The sequence below is a fragment of the Furipterus horrens genome, unplaced genomic scaffold, assembly GCF_987537825.1.
Source record: "Furipterus horrens unplaced genomic scaffold, mFurHor1.1.pri manual_scaffold_10, whole genome shotgun sequence".
Lineage (NCBI taxonomy): Eukaryota > Metazoa > Chordata > Mammalia > Chiroptera > Furipteridae > Furipterus > Furipterus horrens.
Genome location: NW_028327180.1, coordinates 79,809,668 through 79,833,016, shown reverse-complemented (window position 1 = coordinate 79,833,016; position 23,349 = coordinate 79,809,668). Strand labels below are relative to the sequence as shown.

The following is a 23,349-nucleotide window of genomic DNA, read 5'->3' as shown; positions in this document are numbered from 1 at the left end:
TTCTGATTATTGAAGAATGCTGTGAGCCTCAGTTGGTTATTTTTCACAAGTAGAATATACTTGACATTTATTTATTGGAATCATGCGTTGTCTCGTCCTTACTGTGCATCAAAATCAAGGTTTTATAAAGCTGCAAATGTTGGGGTTTCATCCCCAGAGATTTGTTTGTGTTGATCTGGGTATACTAGGGCCCAGGTATCACTAGTTTTAAAAGCCTTTGAGATTATTCTGGGGTGCTGTAGGTATTGAAAGCCACTCATTCAGGGTTTTCATGAACTTCACCCTTTTTTTATTATGTCAGGCTTTGGTCTTTAAACAATTCTGAGGGTGTTCACCTGCCCTAATGCATGCAGTGGTTGTACTTCTGAGGGTGAAAAGAATGATTTAAAAACAGCTTGAAAAAGTGAAGACTTTTGACAGAAGTTAGCTCATGAGGAAGCTTGGAGAAACTAATGCTTTCCAGATTATATTGTGTTAAATATTGCCCTACTGTGTGTAATGAGTACTTTATGGTTTATAGTACAATTCCACAGCTGTTCTTGTTATGAAAGGGTTGAGCAGGGCAGGTATTACCTCCAGTGTACAAGATGTACTGCTGAGATCAGAGAGCAAAACTTCTGTTTTGTGGGTAACATATGTGTCATAGCTGGAATCTGAGTCTAGGTCTTCTGATGTCTGGTAATTCAGGAATTTGATACCATGTGATTTTGTTAGTATGTTACAAAGATTACTTAGTCTTTGACTAGTATGAACTAGTATGACCTGTTTTTCAGAAGATGCAAGTGGACCAAGAGGAACCACATGTTGAAGAGCAACAGCAGCAGATGCCAGCAGAAAATAAGGCCGAGTCTGAAGAAATGGAGGTATAAATTGCACTTTAGAGGATGTATTAGTCTCATCACATACGTGGTTTTAGCTGTGTTTTTACTATGTTTTGGAAGGTAGTTATGTTAGGAATTCTTCATGTATTTGAAGAGTTTTTAAGCATAATTTTGTAGTATGTTTGGAAAGTACATTTGGCAAGCTGGTCTTTGAAATCTTTCTGAGAAAAAAATCTCTCAGAAGCCCTCGTTCCCGTAGACTAGTGAGGTGGTCTACCTCCAACGCCCTGGCTTGGTGGGAAACTCCCTGTCCAGTAGAGGTTTCAGGATCACGGATGAGAATAAATTTACCCAGGACACACTTTTGTCTGGGAGGAGGAGAAGTGGCAAATCTCTCTACTGGAGAAGGCTGAACTCTTTCTCCTGGCTCCTTTAATTGAGGAGGGGATTCGGGAGATAACAAGGTCAAGACTTATGAAATCATCAGTAAGCTTTAGATGCTTGGGTTACAGTTGATAGTTATTGATTACAGGTATCAGTGTAGAGAACACAGTGACCACTCTGTGTCAGGGTTGGTTAAACATCCCAGCGCCATACTGACATCAGGTGCAAGACTTCATACATTCTTTGCTACACACCGTTTATAGTTAACTAAGGGATAAGAAAAGCAGAGCAAGCTCTAAAGCATAATATGCGTTATTATTTTTTTAAGTATATTTTATTGATTATGTTGTTACAGTAGTCCCAATTCTTTTCCCCCTTTGCTCCCCTCTGCCCAGTAACCCCCTTCCCCCAGCAACCCACCCCTCTTAGTTCATGCCCATGGGTCGTGCATATAAGTTGTTTGGCTTCACCCTTTTCTGTATTATTCTTAACTTCCCCCCTGTGTTTTGTACCAACCAATTATGCTTCTCAGTCCCTGCACCATTTCCCCATTTCTCCCCCTTCCCCTCCCAGCTGATAACTCTCCAAATGATCCCCATACCTATGATTCTGTTCCTATTCTGGTTTGCTTAGTTGGATTTTTTTATTTTTTAGATTCAGTTGTTGATACTTGCGAGTTTGTTGTCATGTTAGTGTTCATAGTTTTGATCTTCTTTTTCTTAAGTAAGTCTCTTTATAACATTTAATACAATAATGGCTTGGTGATAATGAACTCTTAGCTTTACCGTGTCTGGGAATCACTTCATTTGCCCTTCCATTCTAAATGATAGCTTTGCTGGATAGAGTAATCTTGGTTGTAGGTCCTTGCTTTTCATCACATTGAATACGTCTTTCCAGTCCCTTATTGCCTGCAAAGGTTCTTTTGAGAAATCAACTGATAGTCTTATAGGCACCCCTTTGTAGGTAACTCTCTGCTTTTCTCTTGCTGCTTTTAAGATTCTCTCTTTATCTTGAACATTTGACATTTTAATGCTGATGTGTCTTGGTGTGGTCCTCTTTGGGTCTAGCTTCTTTGGGACTCTATGCTTCCTGTATGTCTATTTCCTTCGCAAAATTTGGGAAGTTTTCCTTCATTATTTTTTCACATAAGCTTTTGATTTCTTGCTCTTCCTCTTCTCCTTCTGGCATTCCTATGATTCGGATGTTGGCACGTTTAAAGTTATCTCAGAGGTTCCTAAGCCGCTCCTCATTTTTTTCAATTCTTGTTTCTTCATTCTGAGCTGGTTGACTCTTTTTTTCTTCCTTATGTTCCAAATCATTGATTTGAACCCCGGTTTCCTTCCCCTTTGCCATTGGTTTTGTGTGGATTTTCCTTTGTTTCACTTAGCATAGCCTTCATGTCTTCTCTTACGTGTTTGCTGTACTCAAGCGTATCTGTCAAGCCTGTGAGCATCTTTATCACTAGTGTTTTCAATTCTGTGTCTGTTAGGTTGACTATCTCCTCATCGCTTAGTTCTCCCACTGGAATCTTGATCCGTTCCTCTTTTGGGCCATACTTCTCTGTCTCCTCATCTTGACAGGCTCCTGTGTTTGTTTGCCTCTGTGTCTTAGGTAGAGCTGTCACTCCTGTTACATTGTAAGGGGCGGAGCCTTAGGTATTCGTCAGTACAGGGCGACCTGTTTCACGACGTTATGGCGCTGTATGTTGGGGAGGAGTCAGAGAGGGAACAGTGCCGCTTGCTCAGCACTCGCTCCCTTTCCAGGCTCTTATCCTATTTCGGTTTGGGACTGGCGCCCCTCTACCTGTTGCCCTGGCCGTTGTTGCCAGAGTGGGTGGGTCTGTGGACATTTTAGGACCGTTGGGGCCCTTTAAACAAGTGGACTCTGCAGAGAGACCGGCAGTTTCTTCCTCCACCCCAACCTCCACTGGTTTGCACAGTCAGAAGCAATGAGGCTTTATTTTCCCGGGTGCTGGGACTGTGAGCTGTGCTGTCTGGTCTGGTGCTGAGAACACTCCCCAGGTGTCCCTCCCCACTTTTAAAAACATGTGACTGCGCTTTCTGCCAGCCTGCCACTGCTACTGCTGCTGCCACCACACCGTGTCTTTCCTGCCCTGGGCTCTGCCCCTCCTACCTGTCTGGATGAGTATCTCTTCTTTATATTTTTGTTTGTTGGACTTTATGCAGCTTGATATTCTGGAACTCTTGGTTGTCTCTAGTTTTGAGGTAATTGCATTCCTTCTTAGTTGTGGAGGGAGACCTAGCATGTCTGTCTTGGCCTCCATCTTGGCCAGAAGTCCATAGTATGCATTCTTTAAATCCAGTTCCCATGAGAACCTTCTGAGTGGCCTTCGAGTCATATCTACCTCTGACCTTCCTGGTGTTCCAGTCAAGTCTGACGAGGCTCTCAGGAGCCTGGCTGCGTGGCTTGGGCTACAGTTCTCGAAACCACACAGAATGGTCTACAGACTAGTTATGGTTTAACACTGGTTTCTGAATGGCTGTTGCTGAGTCATTCTACCCATTCTTTACTGATAAACTTGAGATGGTTCTTTTAAATTTTGTCAACTCTCTGAAGCTTGTCTTTTTTGTCAAAAAATATTGTTTTAAATAATGTATTTAAATATATTTTGTTTTGTAAATAATATAAATAACGTATTTACTTAAGCATTTATTTAAGTGAATATTCTAACTTTTGAGTTTTTATGTTTAAATTTATTGTCATCATTGAAAGTTACCTTTTCTTTCCAGCTATTTATAACATTACAATGTATAATCTCACCCTAAGCATTCTGATTGTGGCATTTTAAGAAGTTTGGCAGAGCCTTAAGGTGGCTTAGGTCTGTTATCCATATCCATGTCAGTTAACAAATTATAATTACTTTCCTTTAGCTTTGTAAATATTTTAATAAAGTAACGGACAGAGGAAATTATGCTCACAGATGCTTTAGTCTATTGCAGGCATTTTCCACGTTGGAAAACCTTCACGTTGTTGGCTGGGTTAGGGGCAGTGGGAGAGAGAAGTACTCATTTTCCTGTGTGTTTGTGGGAGGTTGGGGAGGAGGACAAAGGAGGAGAAATGATGGCACCACCTGCCATCATTGCTGCTTTCCACCCCCAGATGCCAAGGAGCTGTGGGAAGTTTCAGAGGGTGGTTGCTGAGTCTTCTTGTATGAGGTGGCTTGGGAACCTGGTGCCTTTCAGAGTATGTACTGTTCCTAAGGGAAACGAAATACAAATGATACATAAATTTCAGCAACTGATTTAAGTTAAGTTACTTGGGTAGGAGGTGGAGAAATGACTTTTTTTAAAAGATTTTATTTTTAGAGAGAGGGAAAAGGAGGGAGAAGTGGAAAGAAACAATGATGTGCGAGAGAAGAATCAATTGGGTGGCTCCCACATGCCCCCAACCTGGGACCTGACCCCTAACCCAGGCTTGTGCCCTGACTGGGAATCGAACTGTCAACTCCTTGCTTTGTGGGACAAGGCTCAACCCATTGAGCCACACCGGTCAGGGCTGACTTTGAAATCTTGACTCGCATATAGAGCAAATTGAATTCTAGATAAATTTGAAAGTTAAAAGTAAACCAAAAAAACAACTTGAAAAAATATTTTTCTAACCTGTGCGTCAGAGAGGGCTTTCAAAGCATAAAAGCAATGAAAGTAATCACAGAGGAAGAAAAGGGGCATGATTCAACAATAAAAACTCGTATAGACAAATAATATAAAAGTGGAGAAACCAGAAAAGTCTATCGCTTGGGGGAAAAAAATCCCCCTAAAATCCTAAAAGAACAATGGATTAAATATGACTAGGCAGTTTGAAACAAGGGTTATTGACCCAGAGAATACTGTAGTGATGTGATGGTAAACAGATTCCTATTTTAGCCAGGGTGCAGTGGAATGGGCTCTCCCATTCCTTGTGAGACTGTAAATAGGTACAGACATTCTGGAAACCATACTGATAATATTTCTGATCCATAAAAATTTATACCCCCTATCCATTAATTTCATATGTATGTCTATATGTTTAAGAGTGGAAGAAAATTAGAGAAGATACAGTGATATATTATCGTGGGATTGTGCGAGGTTGTTTTTTATATGTGTGTACACAGTTCAGCAAGGTAAATTAAGTATATTCACACTTTGATGCAGCCAATCTCCCAACTTTCTCATCTTGCCAACCTGAAATACTGTACCCGTTGAGCAATACCACCTTCCTGTTTCCCTATCCCTCCTCCCCCTAGCCCTGGCAACCACCATTACTTTCTGTTTGTATGGATTCGACTATAATTTTAACTTTCCAAATACTACAAGAATAGTCCTAGGTTATTTTAAGTCATCAAAAAACAGTTAATACAAAAGCAGAAACAGCTTTTGAAATGTGACCCATGTGGAAGTTGAAGGGTAGTCTGTTTGTATGTTTGTCCTTAATGGTTTCTGTTATTTTAGACCTCCCAAGCTGGGTCAAAAGACAAAAAGACGGATCAGCCACCTCAAGCTAAGAAGGCAAAAGTGAAGACCAGCACCGTGGACCTGCCAGTTGAGAATCAGCTGTTATGGCAGATAGACAGAGAGATGCTCAACTTGTACATTGAAAATGAGGTGATTATTTCAAGTCTCAGAACAATAACAAATTAACGTAACAGAGCATTGAAGCTCTGTGTCTGGTGACTGTTACGCATTTTTGGTTGGTTGGAGTTTGAGAAAAATGTTAGGTTTTTGGCAAAAGTAGGTCTGTGTTGCTAGAAGCTTTATGATGAGATCTCTAACATTATGGCTTTGGTTTAGGGGAGGTGTCCACTAGGGATTGGGGTGTTTGGGGTTGTGGGTCCTAGAAGTTGATGGTAGAAGAAATGAGATATATAGCATTAATGGAAGCACTGTTTTAGTTCCTTCCCCTGTTGCCAGTTAATATGTAACTCTTGTTATTATGAGTGATGCAAGGTTTGAAATAATTATTGCCTGGGAGGTTTCTAATCATGTGTTCACTGGATCTTGGCATAGCTTTATTGTACAGACCTTTAGCGTGTCTACTACATGAATACATTAGATTTTTTTGGTATCCATGGTAACAAGAGTACACCAGAGACACCACTAGTGACACTGAGCTAATACTTTCTTAAAGTTCTCTTGTCTTAAATTCTTTTTCTTAGTTTTGCTTTTGAGTTTCTACATCCTGATATTGTTGTTGCTCTTTTTAGAAATTATTGCTTTATTTTTTTTGATTTGTATTTTTTTCATTACCATTTATCCTCCCTGGTACCCTCTTCCACCTCCCCTCAGCTCCCCCTCCTCTGTCCCCCCATGTTGCTCCTTTTTTCTAAGCACACCCACAAAACTCTCACTTGGTCTTCATCATTTACTGAGGACTAAGGTTTCCAGGTCTACTTTCTTGGATGATTTGCAGAATTAAAAGGATTTGGGGAAGAAGGATTTCCTGCTTTGATAATTGTATTATTTAATATTTAAGAGGAAATGGTCTCCATTGTGTGAATGTCTAACTGATTTCTGTTGTCCTCAGGGTAAGATGATCATGCAGGATAAGCTGGAGAAGGAAAGGAATGATGCTAAGAATGCAGTGGAGGAGTACGTGTACGAAATGAGAGACAAGCTCAGCGGTGAATATGAGAAGTTTGTGAATGAAGATGTAAGTGTGTGGCACAGTGTGGCTGCCTAGTATGTGTCTCCTGGGAGCATCCTGAGATGTGTTAGGGAAGTGCGTGTCTGTATGTACACAGTAAAGTGGCTAAAATGTACTGTTTTTGGAAATACTGTTTTATGTTTATTGGAGTATTCCCTAAGGGTTAGTCTGTGTATCCCTTTTAGATACATTCCTGTGCTATTATTTACCTAGTATCTTTCTTTAAATCAGCTAACTTTTCCCTGGTATTTATTTTAACTTATTTGTAAATGCAGTTTCTAATTCTGAAATTTTCAAACATACCCCAGTGTTTCTTACAGCAGAGAGAATAATAAACCTTCTTGTACCCATCAAGGAAAACATTTTGCCAGTCTTGTTTTCTACATCTCTTATCTCCCCTTCACATTTCAAAACAAATTCAGACATATCGCAGTCTATGCCTGTGACTCCATTAGTGAATCAACTGATTTCAAAAGCGATGAAGTCAAAATCGGTGAATCAAAATTGACTTAAGTACAATGTTTTCTTCACCTTTAGGATCGTAACAGTTTCACCTTGAAACTAGAAGATACTGAAAATTGGTTGTATGAGGACGGAGAAGACCAGCCAAAGCAAGTTTACGTTGATAAATTGGCTGAGTTAAAAGTAAGTGTCTTTTGAAAGCAAAATGTTCTGAACTCAGGCTGTAGTTGCCAAGGAGAGCATCTCAAAATTGGGAGGAATTCTTATGTCAAGTAAATGAAGACAGGCTGAGAGCGATATTGAAGAACTGTATGCTTTATTAGGTTCATTACTTTCTTACTTTTATAACTTAGAGTAACAAAAGGATATTTCTGAAAACTGAGTTTGGACTTTAAGTGTTTACTGAATTGGAGTTGAGTGCATTCTTGGTGTCAAGAGATACAAATATTTGCAAGATGTGTCCCTGTGCTAAAGGCAGGCGCAGTACAGTTCGGCGGGGCTGTGTATATAGCTTTGGTTCTCAGTAAAGCAGAACATAGGTTTTGTATTTAAAGAATCTGACCGTTAAACCTTAGGGTTAAAGTACAAAGAGATGTCTAAAGTTGAGATCTTTTGCTTGGGAGAGGATGGAAATGCACAAGGATTTTCCACATTTCTTTGGATTACGTAGTTTCTTGTCAAAGTGGGCTATTGTGACTAAAACAAGAGCTTCCAGTGAGATCCTTCTGTTGAGTCCCCCGCCCCCCCAACATGCATTTATTTCACTTAATTGTTATACAGGTGCCCTGACCAGGAACTGAACCCACAACCTTTCAGTTACAGGACAATGCTCCAACCAATGGAGCTACACTGGCCAGGGCAAGGTTTTTGTTTTTTATGGGAGATGTCAAATAATACATGAATGGGGAGAGGAGAGTATTTCAACTGCTGTTTACTTACGGCCAATTGTGTTTCATTTCTGCGCTCTCAGTCCCAGTTACTTGACAAGTTCTGCATATTATATTTAACCCCAAAATATCTCAATATGTATTTGAAAGAAAGTGTAAACTTAAGCTCTGCCATATCACACCTAAAAAATTTCTTAATATCCTCAGTTTTCCAGTTTCACTTATTTCACATTAGTTTGTTTGACTCAGGATTTAAGTGAGATCCACATGTTTTGTTTCTACAACATGTCTCTTAACTCATGTCTGTAGTTCTCCTTCCATCATTAGTTAATGAAAAAATGGCATCATTTGTCCTGTAGGCTTGGCCCCAGTCTAGATTTTGCTGATTTTCATCTCTGTGGGTAAATTGATGCATAGCTCTAGAGGCTTCATCAGATTTAGGTTAAAAATTTTTTTTTGGCAGTGGTACTGCATATTGAGTGCTGTTTGTCACTGTCAGCAGGTACCTGGTTTGGTTGTCTCCTGCTGTGTTCTGAGATTTAGGGCTTAGGTGATAGTCGAAGTGGCGCCACCTGCAACAGTATTGAGGTTTACTCTTACAGTCTAACCTGAGTGTACAGGGTGGAGCTGAAGTGGGTTTACAGTTCATGTGGAAAATAATACAGTAATTAAGGATAATAAAAAATGAATAAACTGTGTTTTGCATATTCACAGCTGTGAACCTACTTTTGTCCAGCCCTGTATGTACATTTCAGTGGGCTGGGGGAAAATATTTAACTACTTATATATTGCACATGGAAGTTAAACATACTTTAATCCATAATCAATTTTAGTAATTGTAGAAATAATGCTACTCTGATAGTTTAAGCTGCCCTGTGAAGAATTTGCATGTTCTCTCTTTCATTAAGAATCTAGGTCAACCTATTAAGACAAGATTCCAGGAATCTGAAGAAAGACCAAAATTATTTGAAGAACTAGGGAAACAAATCCAACAGTATATGAAAGTAATCAGCTCATTCAGAAACAAGGTATCTGTTTTTCTTCTTCTCTACTGTTGTTTTGGTAGAGTTAAGCTTTGAGTCATTTATATAGTTACTACCTTATTCTCTTTAATTGTTCTTTAATAATATTTTTTCTTTTTGGATGTTAATGTAATGTACATTTTATTGAATATTATTAAGAACCCTGGGATTTCCCACTTCTCTTTAATAGGTGAGATCTGGAATTGAGCAATATTGTTTAACCCTTTGAGTGCCAACGTTGCTGTGAGTGACGCTGACAAATTTTCCCAAAAGTGCCAGCGTTGCTCCCAGTGACTTTCTTCGATGGCTATAAATGTAAATAACAATGGAATAATTTGTATGTTTTGTTCTCTTTTTGTATCTCTGGTTATATATTGATATAACTTTTTCTCATGTTGATTCAAATTTTGAATTTTTATGCTTATTCCAATACTGACATATTAATTCTGTTATAATTTTTACTTACATTTTAAACGGTCCTTTTAATTTCATTTATCTTTGCAATAATCATCGAAACACTGCAGTGTGCATGATAAGGAAGCTTTTGCTAATAAACATTTTCATTGCTTCATGGTATAGTGTAAGCATTTTGTTTATTAACTTTTTCACTGTTGATATCTATATATGTCTAGTGTGAATACTGTTTGTGTTCATTTTTTTGGTACATTATGAAGTTTTCTTTTCTCAAAAATTTATGCAATATTTGGCATATTTCTTGTTATCAGTGTTGCTATGTGTTTTTTCAAATTATCATAGGTTTTATATTATGCCATATATTATACTTCAAAAGCCATATTGAAGGAAAGAATTTTTTTTCTAAAATAATTGTTAAAATAATTTTAATGCGATAAATTTTTTGCTAAATTGTGTCAACACTGCTTACAAAGAGTGTATTTACTATATGTCATGAAATTTCCAGCAAATTATGAATAATAAATGTTTTTATAGACATTTTTCATAAACTGCATTTCTCAGCAAAATAGCCTAGCATTTCTCACACGAATTTTAGCAATTACACATGGCACTCAAAAGGTTAATTTCCTTTTCTTGCTGGAAATGCTTCATCAGTTACTTAACCTGCTCTATCCTGGTCTTTCTGAGAACACACTAGGCATATAATTTGGCTTATTATGCAAATGTAGGACCGTCAGCAGTAAACTGCTGCTTATTAGTTTTTTAGCACTATATGATAAATGTATTATCTCATTAAATCCACCCCAGTACTCTTATGGAGTGGATGGCAGTATCAGCAGTTACAGATAGCTTCTGATTTCTTTTAAGTGCCACTGTCCTTAAACAACACCCTGGATTACTTACGGTAGCTGGGACCTAGCCTGAGGTCTGACTCCAAAGTTCGGGTTCTTAACCATGCCACCGTACTCCAGGTTCTTGATATATACTGTTTGTGTAAGAAACTTTTGAGAGAGATAAATTGAACTTGCTTTTTGGTTGTTTGTTTTTTTTAAATTTTGCTCCTGAAAGGTCTCTTCTAAAACATCGTATTTATTACTGTTTGTTCCTAACAAGCTTGTATAAACCTTAGCTCTCATATCTAATGACACATAGTTATTTTGTACTGTGAAATGATCTTAAGATTTTGGTGTAAAGTATACGTGCAATTTATACTGTTGAGGCCTTCTAATTGCAACTTTTATGTTTTTGACCTTTAAATCTATTTTAAGTGTTTTAAAAATTGGGTTTACTTTTCCTTTCTCTTAATTTTTAAGGAATTGAATATCTATTTAGATTGTGAGGGTAAATGTGCTCTATTTTGGGAAATATGATAAAGATTGTGACTTCATGGAAGACTGAAGTATGAAACGATACTTCGGTGGGGGGAGGGGGAAGTCAGCCTCTGACACTGTCTTGTGACGGCTGCTTGCAGGAGGACCAGTATGACCATTTGGATGTTGCTGATGTGATGAAGGTGGAAAAAAGTACGAACGAGGCCATGGAGTGGATGAATAAGAAGCTGAATCTGCAGAACAAGCAGAGTCTGACCATGGATCCGGTGGTCAAGGCAAAAGACATTGAAGCTAAAATTAAGGTATTTTGTGGCTTTAAATTTTAAGTAGTCTTTTTTTCACCAGCCTCATTATTTATTTATTTATTTATTTCAGCCTTGTTATTATTAATAACCCTTAAAGGGACATTTAAGAGGGAACTTCATTATTGGTTCTTAACTTCTGCTTTGGGGATTGGGGGGAGAGGGTGGACTTGGGTTTTGTGTGTAATGTAAAATTTGCTATTTTATAAGAAAGCACAATTTTCTCTTCTACCTTTCTAGGAGCTGATGAGTATCTGTAACCCTATAATTTCAAAGCCCAAACCCAAAGTGGAACCTCCAAAAGAGGAGCAAAATAATGCAGAGCAGAATGGACCAGTGGATGGACAAGGAGACAGCCCTGGCCCTCAGGCTGCCCAGCAGGGCACAGACTCGACTGGGCCTTCTGATTCAGACAAGAAGCTTCCTGAAATGGACATTGATTGATTCAAACAATTGTTTATATTAAAACAGACTATTATAAAGCTTTAAGTTGTCAACTTTGTTCTAAATATCAACTAGAGCAATCCAATACTGGACATTTCTTAGTTTTTAGGGGATTTTTGGGGAAGGGGTATAGGTAATGTATGGAGCATTTTGACTTCTAAATAGTTAGATACAGAAATTAAGTGCATTCTATCTTTTTCATAATGGTACTATTTAGAAGTCCAGTTAGTCTTACTGAGCTTATGCTTCACTCCTTTTATGTTTAAATCATGCTTCTACAAAGATAAGTTTGTTTTGGGAAGTTGAGCTATAGCAAAAACTATAACTGGCTATCCAGCAGACTTTTTGTTATGACATAAATGGCAGGAACCCTAATTGTGCTTCAGAAATTTGTGGTGGAGGTTGCCACAAAGTCTCCCTGCCTGGTGTGGGGGTGGGCGTGGGGTCTCCCATTTCTGAGGGCCAGAGCATGGCATGGCATGGATTAACACAGAACAACACAGGTATGCTCTGAACTGCTTCCTGTTGCGTTTCTGCTCCACTTCTACCCTTAGCCCCTGCCCCCCAATAAAGGAGCTCACATTGCAAGTGCCATGGGCTGCTTCTGGGAAGACATGCCCCTTCACCTGGAGCAGGTGTTACGTGAAGATTTTAGACCTGGAAGCCCTTCCTGAGAAAGTATGTTTCTGAAAGTACGTTTCATTCACATAGGCATGATAAATTTATCCACGGAGTTGATTCTTGTTCATTATGGTGTAAAGATTTGTATCCTGGCCAGCTTATTCAGCTGTGAGATGTTCTGTAAATTTGAGGTTATACCTCAAACTAGGACCAGAGTTTTTTTTAGCTCATTCACAGTCACCTCTGTCTTGTGTTAATATCTGTCACGAATGTGCCAATTGTATGTGTTGACAGCCGACAGATTATACAAAAAACTAAGATACACTGGGTTGTACTGGATGACTCTGAATTTAGTGTTAAAGAAGTGTGGTGCTCGGCCTTAGCAACACCTCATTCTTACTGTGCAACCAATGTCAGGAGCACCAGAGCATCTCCTGTGACTGCCCTTTGGGGCAGCATTGATAGTGTGGGGCGTTTTGGAAACTCCTAGGGAAGCCTTTATTAGAGGCCAGAGCTGGTCCTTGCCTTAGAAACTGTTATAAGCTTTGTTGGTTACATTTTTGATCTTTGTAATAATTATTTTCTGTATAACAGAGTGCCTCTCTGTTAATTTTGGCCTATGTTGTTAGAAATATGATGATACCTTGTGTACTTAGAGTAAGTTTCTGCCCATCTGCGCACTAAAAACTTTTAGGGTGTTACAGTCTCTAAAGAGAAAAGGAAGGTGCAAGTGTGTTGGCGTGTAAGCACGCATGGGAGCCAGAAATCGGCCCTGCTCTCAGAGCATCCTCTACCCATTCTCTACCTGTCATCCTTCAGGGGTTCCAACTGGCCCGCTGCGAGGCCAGGAGTTGCTTTGGACTGCTGGCTGTAGGATGAAGCCGAGTCTTACGCAGCTGATTCAGTCTGATGGCCATTTCTAATAAACTTTTTGTCGGGGGTGGGGCGGTGTGGGTGTTGGGATGGGGTGAATTTAAAGTTTCAAGTTTAAACTAGAAATAAGGTGATGTGGTCTGCTTGCTCTCTGTTGAGGCAGGCTTTTAAGACCAATTGGATTTACATAAGAAGCCAGGCCAGGGAGTGTGATAATCGGTGACTTACGTGCAGACAAGCACCCAGGTTAGGTTGCGTTCTCCAAACTGGTTTGTTAAAGCTCCAGGTCACATTCTTACCCTAAAAAACGTTCAGTAAACATGAAACAAGTTTAGGAAAAATTAATAAAAGAAACCTGTCTTACACTCAAAGGAATGGTTTCTTTAATTTCATAATGGTGTGTGTGTGTGTGTGTGTGTGTGTGTGTGTGTGTGTGTGTGTATGTGTTTTTAGTGAAAACCTGCAGAGCTAACAGCCCTCTTAGCCCAATCTTGGTTAACTCATCAGACTAATCCGAACAGGGGAGGCACCCAGCACCGGTGGTGAGAAGCTTTCTCTGCTGGTTCTCCAGTGTAGAATTCCTTACTTTGTTCCTGTGACTGCACCTTTCTTGAACGGCTGTGACAATAGCAGAGGGTGGGTTATGTCCCCATGAAGGTCAGTGCCAGGGTCGATGCCCATTGAAAGAGGAGAGCACAGCCCAGTGTGCTAGCCAACAGTTGCCACTGCTGGGTGTGTGGTGTGGGCCAGTGATGAGTGTTGAGGGGCTGGAGCATGCAGAGAGACCTGAACTGGACAAGGCAGGGGGCCTCACTCTGGAGTCCTGCCACTAAAAATTCTTTGTGCTCTGGCTGTGCCAGGAGGAGCTTACCTGCCAGGGCCTACCAACATGGCCTGTTCCAGCCACCTTCACAAACGTGTCTGTGGTAAGGTGGTTTTCTCCGGGGCCTCCATCCATGGGGAAGGAATGGGTGCCTGGTCAGGTGAGTGGGAAGCCTGGTACCAGCCAGGTAGCCATCATCTAGAGCATAACCATTTTACAGAGGTACAGGGGTCTCCAGAAAATAAGAGCCCTGTTTACCCAGAAGTACCAGTGTCTCCTGCATGTCCCTGGAGAAGAGTGTTACGGGCGAAGCCAGGGCTGGTGTGCAGGTTTTGCAATGGGGCAGGTTCAGCTCAATGTCAAGAACTTGGGGCCCTGGCTGGTGTGGCTTGATTGTGGTGTCCCATAACCATAAACCTAAAGATCACGGTTTTGGTTCCCCATCAGGGCACATGCCTTGGCTGTGGGTTCAGTCCCCAGTCGAGGCTCCTGCAAAAGGCAACCAACTGGTCAATATTTCTCTGCCCCTCTGCCTTCCCCTCTCTGTAAAATCAATAAGCATGTGCTTGGGTGAGGATAAAAAAGAGCTTTGAGGATCCCATGGGGTTCGTGAGCATCATGTAGAGGCATTCAAACAGTGGCCTTTGAGAAGGCTTTTCACGCAGCTCAAGTGGTCTTTGTAGGGAGCTGTCAGGTGGTGGTGTAACAGAACACACAGGCTGTTTAGTTAGGGGCCCGATGCAGAATCATAACTCTATACCAGAGTTTGGTGAAAAGAAAAAGAATTGTTTATTTACACAAAGTCCTGCCTCCCCCTCCCAGACCTGGCCAGTCTTAGGAAAGTCAGAAACACCGTTTCCCTACTTCTTAGGCACAGTTCAGCTTTACCAGTAGCTGCCAATCACTCAGTTCTGATTGGGGAGGTCCTTTCTGTGCTGTGGTGCCCTCCAGCTCTCAATGCAGGACCGCCTGGATTCTCAGCCTCCTTGCAAACTGCCTTCTTCCTGCAAACCGCATGGATCTCCTCTCCTTCTCAAAGCAGTCTGGCAAGAGCCTCTTCTTAAAGCCGCCTGGAGACCCCTGCTCCAAGCCAGATGGAGGGAGCCCACAAGAGCCAGAGAGTGAGGGCGTGAGGGCCAGAGAGAGCCTGAGAGAGAGAGCCTCCTAGAGCCAGAGCCAGCCCAAAATGTCCGCAGCTGCTTCTCTCTTCCTCCCTGCCTCCTCTCTCCCTGCGTCCTCTGACGCAGTGGGTGTTGCAAACCGTTCTGACCATTCACAGAACCCTACATAGGCTCTGTCTGCTTCTTCCGTACCAGCCCACAGTCCAAGATCCCTCCCATCTTCCTGAGTCTTAGAAGTAAAGCGGGTCTTTGCAACAATGTTTCCAGCCACTAGCTCCAGGCATGCAAGGGCATCCTGAAAGCTGCTTCCTGCTCCCTATCTCCCAGCCGCAAACTCTGGGGTTTGTTTTTGGACTCCCCTGTTTCTGTAACAGTGGGGCTGAGAGATTGGGGTTCTGGTGTGGAGTACTGGGTTATTTAGAGCTTTTAGCCTCAGGGGACAAGGTTGTTTCAGTGAAGCTTTGTGATGTATACAGAAAGAGTTGGACCCGGGGGAAGTTGGAGGTAGCGGGACTTCTCGAGACTTCTCGTTTGAGGGATTGAGCCAGATGAAGGGGGGAATGGTAGCTCCTGATACCTGAAGGAAGAGGGAATATTATAAGTGACTTTAAGGCAAAGCTTTGCTGTTAGAAGTTGGGAACGTGGGTAACCTTCGTGGGGCAATGATGAGGGGACATGAGGCAGTCTTCAGGGGACTGATGTTTCATGTATGGCTTTTGATACTACACTTCGGCATATCTGAACCGTTTTTCTTAAAGTGGCTTGAACAGATTATTTTTACATGAGAGATGCAGGTTATAAAGCATTTGGCACGTCTTCCCATGTTTGGAAAGACCATGAAATGTTTGTATAAAAATCAGAAGTGGATGATGGATGTTTCAAAATGGAATGGTTTTCTCCCAAGGTGGGATTATGGGTGATACCTGTTTGTAAATGTTTTGCTTGGTGGTTAGAACTATGCCTATAATGGGCATTTTGGAATTTTATAATGTTTAAAAAAACTAGTGTTTTTAAAAGAATGGCTTCAGGGTTTCAAACCTAGAATAAAAGACGTAATCGCCATGTGGAACTTCAAGCCTGTAGGAGTCAACGCAGGTGTTGGTGGGAGTCTGGGTAAGATTACGAATTCCTACATGGTGGATTTGCGGGATCCTGAAGCTACAGGTGGGTTGGAAGGAAGCCTCGGGAGTCAGGGCGTGTTCCTGTGAAGGATGGGTTGTGCTTGGATGTATCAAGAGGAGAAAGTGGGAGCTTCGAAGGAACCCGGGAGCTGCCAGGAATGGTTGTGCATGAGGCATATTAGGGAGGACAGGAGTTTGGGAAGTGAGAGGTGGCAGTGACCAGCCTGGTTATGTCCTGTGGGGGCGCTTGAGAAGGGTGGGAGCAGGGCTTCAGGCTGTGCAGTCAGGCCACAGCCGGAGAGCACTGAGCGAAGAAGCTTGGCCTGGTTGAAACAAGGGATCGGCTTGGGTGGAAGGAGGTTGGGCAGCATCCTGGGCCCACTGTCCTGTGTGCAGGTGGGGATGCTACCCACCAGTCATGGAGTTGCCAGTACATTCCTTTCCTGAGTGGGTCTTCCTCAACTCTGGCTGGGGCAGCCCGTGGATGTGACCCTGATTGCCCTTGTCCTCTGTAGCTGGGTTCTGCTACTTGGAGCAGGTGCCATCAGTGTAGAAATGAAGGAGGCGACCTTTGAAGCAGCAGCTTCAGAGGCAAGATGGAAAAGTGGCCAGGTTGAGGCAGGAGCAACACTCAGGACAAAGGTGGTAGTACATTTCTGGGGGATCTGGGATAGGAAGACTTCAGAGGGTGTGAAAAAAAAAAAATTGGGATGCTTTCCAGATTTGTCCCACATCCAAGGGAAAGGACCAGGCTAGTCCTGAGCTTGTCACTCCAGTTTTGGCACAGGGAGGGAGGACTTGGCACAGTTCTGTAAGGACAGGGAGGGGAAATGGGGGAAATACTTAACTTCTAAGTCCTCTGTGAGATCTGCCAGGTTCAAGCACAAGCTGGGGGTGGGGGTTGGGGTTGGGTGGGGGATGTAGAGAGCTGTGTTTGGGGCTTTCTTCATTAGTCGTGTCTGGGTTTCCATCCCTCCAAGGACAGGTGGCCTTGTAGATTGGGATCCTGGATCAATGAAGGCAGAGAGAACACTTAACATATTTTCTTATCACAAGGTAGCAGGTCCTTCCCCATTACCTACATGTTTTTTTTCTATTCGCACTTTAAATTTTAAAATATACTGGTCACTGGTCTGCTATTCAATCAAGACTCTGCTCATGCTTGGGGATGAGGAAGCTGGAAACACTTGGGAAACCATCTTAATGACTCAGCCTCCAAGATGTAAATCCCAGCAAAACATTTCTGAGGACGATCTGGATCAGTAGGTGTTCTTGCAACGGTGGCCCCAATGCCAGTGGGGAGGCTTCTGGGACTGGTTGGGTGGCTCTGAGGACCAAGGCAGGACTCAGAAAATCGGGAGGGCCCAGGCTGGGCGAGGGTCTTCTCCTCTGTGAGCAGCCCTGTCCTTACCCATTCTGCATCCTATGACCGAGGGAGGGACCCTGCCTAGTTCCTAGGTGCTGCCCGCAGCCTGTGGGATGCATGGAACCTAGAGAAGGTGCTGTGTGAGACATCTGTGCAGTATTTCCAATGAAGAAATCCCTCAGAACGTTAGACTGCACTTGAGATCGTATCTGACTCCACTTTGTGGATAAGAAAAGGCGCAAAGTGAGCAAAGCTCACAGAGCAAATGGGGATGGCAGAGCCCGGAATCCCAACTCCGGTTATTTGGAGGGAGGGACGTTCATCTGGAAAGTGTGTGGCTGGAATACGGGGCTTTTGCCATCCCCAAAATTCGCTCCGAATATAGCATGCTTTGGAGTGTAGCCCTGGCTTCTTGGAGTCGCACGGCCCTCCAGCCTGCTCTGACTTGGCTTCCTGCGGGCCGCTGCCACTGTTGAAGCTGCCACGGGAGGGCGGTGTCGCTCTTTGCCTTGGGTCAGACGCCGCAAAGACTCCACTCCAAGCCAAGTGTTCGAGTTTTGAGAATACAGGTGGTCCTCTCTGTCAGAGTAGCTGAAAGCAAAATCGGCGTGGTTTAACAGAGGCCTTGAGCGAGAGAGCAGAGGTTCTGTTACAGGCTTTTGCTAGTAACCCCTTAAGGTCCTTATCACTCAGCATGTGGTGTCACTTATTGCAAAAGAACATTGGAGTGACCCTAGATCTTGGGTAGGTATCCAGCCCAGTGGCTTCTCCCGCTCATCTGGGGATCTTGCTAAAAGGCAGATTCTGATTGAAGGGCCGAGTGGGGCTTGAGCGTCTACAGTTCTAACAAGCTCCCAGGTGATGCTGATCGTGGGCTGCGTTTTGACTTGAAAGGACAGCGCCTCTAGGAGCCTCTGCTGCTTCAGTACACCAGCACCGTTCAGCACATCAGATGATGGATGTAGAAGGCACAAAGGAGTTGTGACCACTTGCCTTCTGAAGTCCCACCAGCAGTACAAGGAGCAGGTGGCCCAGGCATAAGCAAGTCCTAGGGCTGGGGAGGAACATTCTTTCTTGTCCTTACCCTGCCAGGAACCCAGGCTCCTGAAGAACAGTGTTGATGGGCAGCCTAAGGAGCAGAGAGGCACCAACCTCCCCCCATGGGGCATGGCCACTAGCCCCTGGGTGGGGAAGTGTTGCTTCCTGCATCTGGAGTGACACATGAACCCATTTTGCTTAGCATCAGAGGTCCCACCATTCCTGCTGACTAGGGCCACTGCTCTTGACTTAGCGTGGTCCCATTAGTAGCCCCACCAGGGGCCTGACCCAACCTCTGTAGAGGGTGGGAGTTTCCGGCTCTGGATAAAGCTTCCCAGGAGGCCACTGTGTGACTCTGAGTCCCGGGCAGGCATCTACTGCACAGAATTAAGACCAGCTTCGGCACAACTTGGGTACACATGAGCCTCTGGACACTGGTGTAGTCTCCTCTTCCTGCCTTGTGGTTGCGGCCCCAGTTCTGAGTGGTGTGTGCAAGACACAAAGTTCCCTGGTGTATAAGGGTCCCCTTCTCTTCCACCCCCAGCCCTTCAAAGAGGATTCGTCTCCTGCCATTGCCCACCCTCTGAGTTCTGTCCTGGCCAGCTTGTCTTCCAGATTTCTGTAATGCCAAGTCAGGAGAATGAGGACAAGGGACTGGACTGAAGCAGCAGGGGAGAGAGGACTTTTACTGTGGATCAGCTCCTGGGTGGTCCTTTGAGCTCAAGCAGTAGCTCAGCTGTGCCTCTGAATCCCGGAGGCGGGGCTTGTTAGCACACAGGTTGCTGGGCCCCGCCCTCGGAGGTTTGTTGCAGGTCTGCTGTGGAGTCTGAGATTTGCATTTCTGATGAGCTCCCAGGTGATGTGGATCTGCTGCTTTTGTTCTGGGGACAGAGAGTCTCCGTAAAGGGGGAGTAAATGAGGCTCCTGATTGGTGTACTAAACACCTGAGGGTGGAGGTGATGGGGTGGGAGGTGGACGAGGAGAGACTGCAGTGCATTTGTGAGGAGCAGGAAGAGAGGAAAACGCAAAGTGTTCCTTAAGCAACGCCAAGTCAAGTTTGGGATTTGTTTGAAACTATGGCAGGACTGCCCGTGTGCCTCTTTGAGTCCTACATCCAGTACTAGGCAGCTTGGCCTTGTCCTAATGCAGTCACGAGTGTGCGGGCTTCTCTTCTTTGGGGACCCGGCCTTTGGCTCATTTCCGTGGTGCATCCCACGTTCCAGGCCCTCACATTGTCGGTGAGTCTGTGGCTTTTTGCTCTGAGTGTGTTTCTCCTGGTCAGGCCGGGAACTTCTGGGGGTGGCGGAAGCATTTGCTGAGTTGAGTTCCCTTCTCTAATTGGGCTCACAACCTCCAGAGCCCAGCTTCAGGTATGCACACCCGCTCCTCAAAGTGGAGGAGAGCTCTGAGGCTCGGAGGGGTACCCACAGTTCAAAGGGAAAGGCCTCTGTGTCCCCAGGTGAGACAGAGTGTCACGCAATTTCCATTAAATCAGATTCAGCTCTCCAGCCAGCTCCACACAGCTTTTAAGGACACTTTAAAAATAAACCCTGAGTTGGAACAAACTCGCCCAGAAGCACTATCTGTTAATGCAATTGCTTCCTGTTAATTTGAGTGTGTTAATTTGAGTGCAAAAAGAAATGGCTTCTGACAATCTGGTTTCGTCGCTGTGGTGGTGCCCACCTCCCAGGACTGGGCTGCTGGGAGTGGCCCCAGGAGGACTTCGCCTGGGAGCCATGGCCACTGTCGGAGGGGACCTGGTGGCTGCAACAAATGCAGAGCCTGAATCATTGGTTGGCTTGTCGGTCCCGTCCACAGACATTCTTTGAGGAGCCCGGGGCTCCGCCTAGGCCTGGGGATGCAGATACCATGGGGACCACAGTTGTCTTCACTTTGCTCTTCCTGTAGCAGGGTCTGCAGGTCAGCAGATACTTCACAGTCAGTGCTGGGGTGGGGGGAGTCCAGGGAGCTTGGCGGCAGCCTCAGGGGTGAGCAGGAGCTGAGAAGTTCGGGATGAGTAGGCCGCAGTGCCCTAAGCAAGTACAGAGGGGGTTCAGTGAGGGCGCTCATGATGGTGGCGACAGCTGGACCGAGGGTGTGCAGGGATTGGCAGACAGCTCAGGGTGGAGAGCGTGGGGCAGAGAGTGGCCACAGATAAGGGGCCAGGGGCTAGTGGGTGGCATCACATAAAATGCCCCTTCTGGCTCCCCTTTTTGCAACTATGATTTTATATAGGGGTTGGGAGCCTTTGAAATTGATGATAAGCCCCATCAGAGATAGGGGTGGTGGTGAGCAAGGTTGATTATGGGAGAGGCCACAGACCCCTGAGAGAACCCAAAGAAGGAGGAATCTGGCCTGGTGATCAGGAAGGAGGAGGAATGCGTCCTCCCCGAGCCCTGCATCTCCAGGGTACATGAGTGTGTGTGCACAGAGAGAGCTGGTCCCCAAGTCTGCTATGTCCTGGCCCCAGACACCTTTGCTGTGGGGCACTGCTGCCTGAGTGTGGCTTGTTTGAATAGGCAGAACAAAAGGTCAGATACTTCAGTAGGTGTCCCACATCTGTGGGGCTGCCTGAGACCTGGGGCTCCCTCCAGAAGGATGCACAGGACATGTATGTCACCCATACAAGCAGCATCCTGCAGGAGGGGCTGAAGTGCTTGCAGAGGGAGTGCCTGGGCTTGGAGCCCTTGCAGCTCTCTACCAAGTCCAAAGGGCCTTGGATGAGGGTGTTGGAAGCGCTAAACTGTTAAGCTAGGGCACAGCATGGGGTCTGATTTGCCTTGTAGAGCAATCCTCTGTTTGTGGGGAGGGGAGTGCCAGGCCCAGAGAGAAGGAGATGGTGATCCTGAGGCTAGGTGGGAAAAAGGGGAGTGGCCAGGGTACGACAGGTTTCCGTGGTGAAGTGGGGCTCACCTGTGCTGTGAGGTGAAGCCGAGGGAATCTGCTCTTTAGAGAACAGTGTCCCCTGTGACGGCATGGCACACGTTCAGTGGGCATCCTGGTGGCCCGAGCAGAATAATCCGTTCGGGAGGTGGCTTTTCTCCCCAGCCTCACCTCCTCCAATTCCTGACTCTCCCAGCAGGGCACTGGAGGCTGCCGGGATAAGGGCTGGGGGGTTTGCTGGAGGAGATGCCCTCCTGAGGATGGAGGTGGTTTGACGGGACATCGGAGCCAGGAGGGCTGCCGGTCTCTGTGATCAGTCACTCACAGACAAACTGGCCATTTGTCCTTGTTCAGCCAGGTTCCCTATTTCCCACATCCAGCTGTAAAACAGATATTTTGTCCTCTGGAGGAGTCACCTTTTCTCTCAAGTGGGGAAGAGGAATGTGCCTGTCTAGGGTCGCCAAGAGAATAGAGGTGGTGTCACGACCACAGGGCTGCCTCCCTGGTAGGAGGCCACAAGGGACAGTCTTTCCTGGGCTGGTCCTTTGCGTCTCTTCCGCTTGGCCAGCCCTCTCTTTGTTCCCGGTGGACCTACATTTGCTATCCATGGCTGTTTTCTCTTCCTGGTGAAAATGAATCGATGTCCCTGTCTCCTTCTCATCCTGTGCCCTTGGGGGACAAGTTGGGTGGTGTCTTCAGGAGCTTGTGTGGAGGCTCTGCTCATGCCCCCTGCATGCTGTTTGGGGGCCTTTTTCTTCTTCTTTTGTGAACTGACTTGGTGGTAATTAAAATTTTCTTTCCTTTTAGCCCTTTATGGGTTAAATGGCCCAGTTTACAACTTGACCCCACATGTGGGCCCACATAACCCCTGCCAGGGCCTTTGTGGGGCCTGGAGGGAGCAGGTGTTAGGTGGTGAGGGCCCCTCTACCTTGGACCTCTGATGGTGTCCCAACAGACCGTCTCCTGCGGCTGCTTTAACAAAGTCACATACCCTGGGGCTTACACAGCAGGGTTTCTAGTGGGTTCCCGAGGCCAGAGCAGGGGGTCAAGGTCTGGTCAGCAGGGCTGGCTCCTTCTGAGAGGGGAAGTCTGCTCCAGGCCCTTCCTTGGCTTCTGGAAGGCCTTTCTGGAAGCTGCCTCAGGCCTGTCTTAGCTGTGGGTGGCACCCTCCCCTCATCTTCCCTCCATGTGGGTCAGTATCTGTGTCCAAATCACCCGTTTTTATAAGGACACTGGTTATATTGGATTAGGGCCCACCCTAACAAGCTCATTTTACCTTGATTAACTTGATCAAGACCCTCTTTTCAAATAAGGTCCCATTCTGAAGTACTGGGGGACACACCTTTTCTGAGGGACACAACGCCCGTAGCACAGGGCGTGCGTGCTCAGACACGGCTGAGTTGGCCGAGGGTTTCTGGAGTTCCCCTGTGAGCAAGCCCAGGGGCCGGCCTGCCAGAAAGGGCTTCCGGGCTTGCGCACAGATGCCAAGATACTTCTTTGAGAATTCTGGGCAGGGGAGCTCTGCTTTCCCAGACACCCTGTTCTGCCCTCCTCCCACCTCCACCCTTCCCCCTTCCTCTGCAGGTGGCTGGGTGAGAAGGCATGTGGGCAGAACTGGTGGCACCCTGACTTCCTGGAGTCCCCAGTGGGGGTGGGAATTCCAAAGCAGCAGGGATAAAACCCTACATGCAAATCACACCCGACTGTGCAGGAACTCCCCTTTATACTTGTCCTGTGCAAGTGCGCCACGAATCAGGCTGATTTGGGTGCTGGAGTGGAGAGAGGGACCCGGTCTG

The 23,349-nt window shown here is 45.1% G+C and overlaps 1 protein-coding gene across 1 annotated transcript in view; it reads left to right on the top strand.

Moving 5' to 3' along the window:
* Positions 1-11,745, top strand: part of HSPA4 (heat shock protein family A (Hsp70) member 4) — a 39,828-nt gene extending 28,083 nt beyond the window's left edge. Inside the window, exons 13-19 of the mRNA XM_090288342.1 lie at positions 774-863; positions 5,654-5,806; positions 6,726-6,851; positions 7,383-7,490; positions 9,103-9,222; positions 11,102-11,263; positions 11,504-11,745. Coding sequence (XP_090144468.1) covers positions 774-863; positions 5,654-5,806; positions 6,726-6,851; positions 7,383-7,490; positions 9,103-9,222; positions 11,102-11,263; positions 11,504-11,707 — 963 coding nt within the window. The 3' untranslated portion in view covers positions 11,708-11,745. The remainder of the gene's footprint in view (positions 1-773; positions 864-5,653; positions 5,807-6,725; positions 6,852-7,382; positions 7,491-9,102; positions 9,223-11,101; positions 11,264-11,503) is intronic.
* The last annotated feature ends 11,604 nt before the right edge of the window (positions 11,746-23,349 follow it).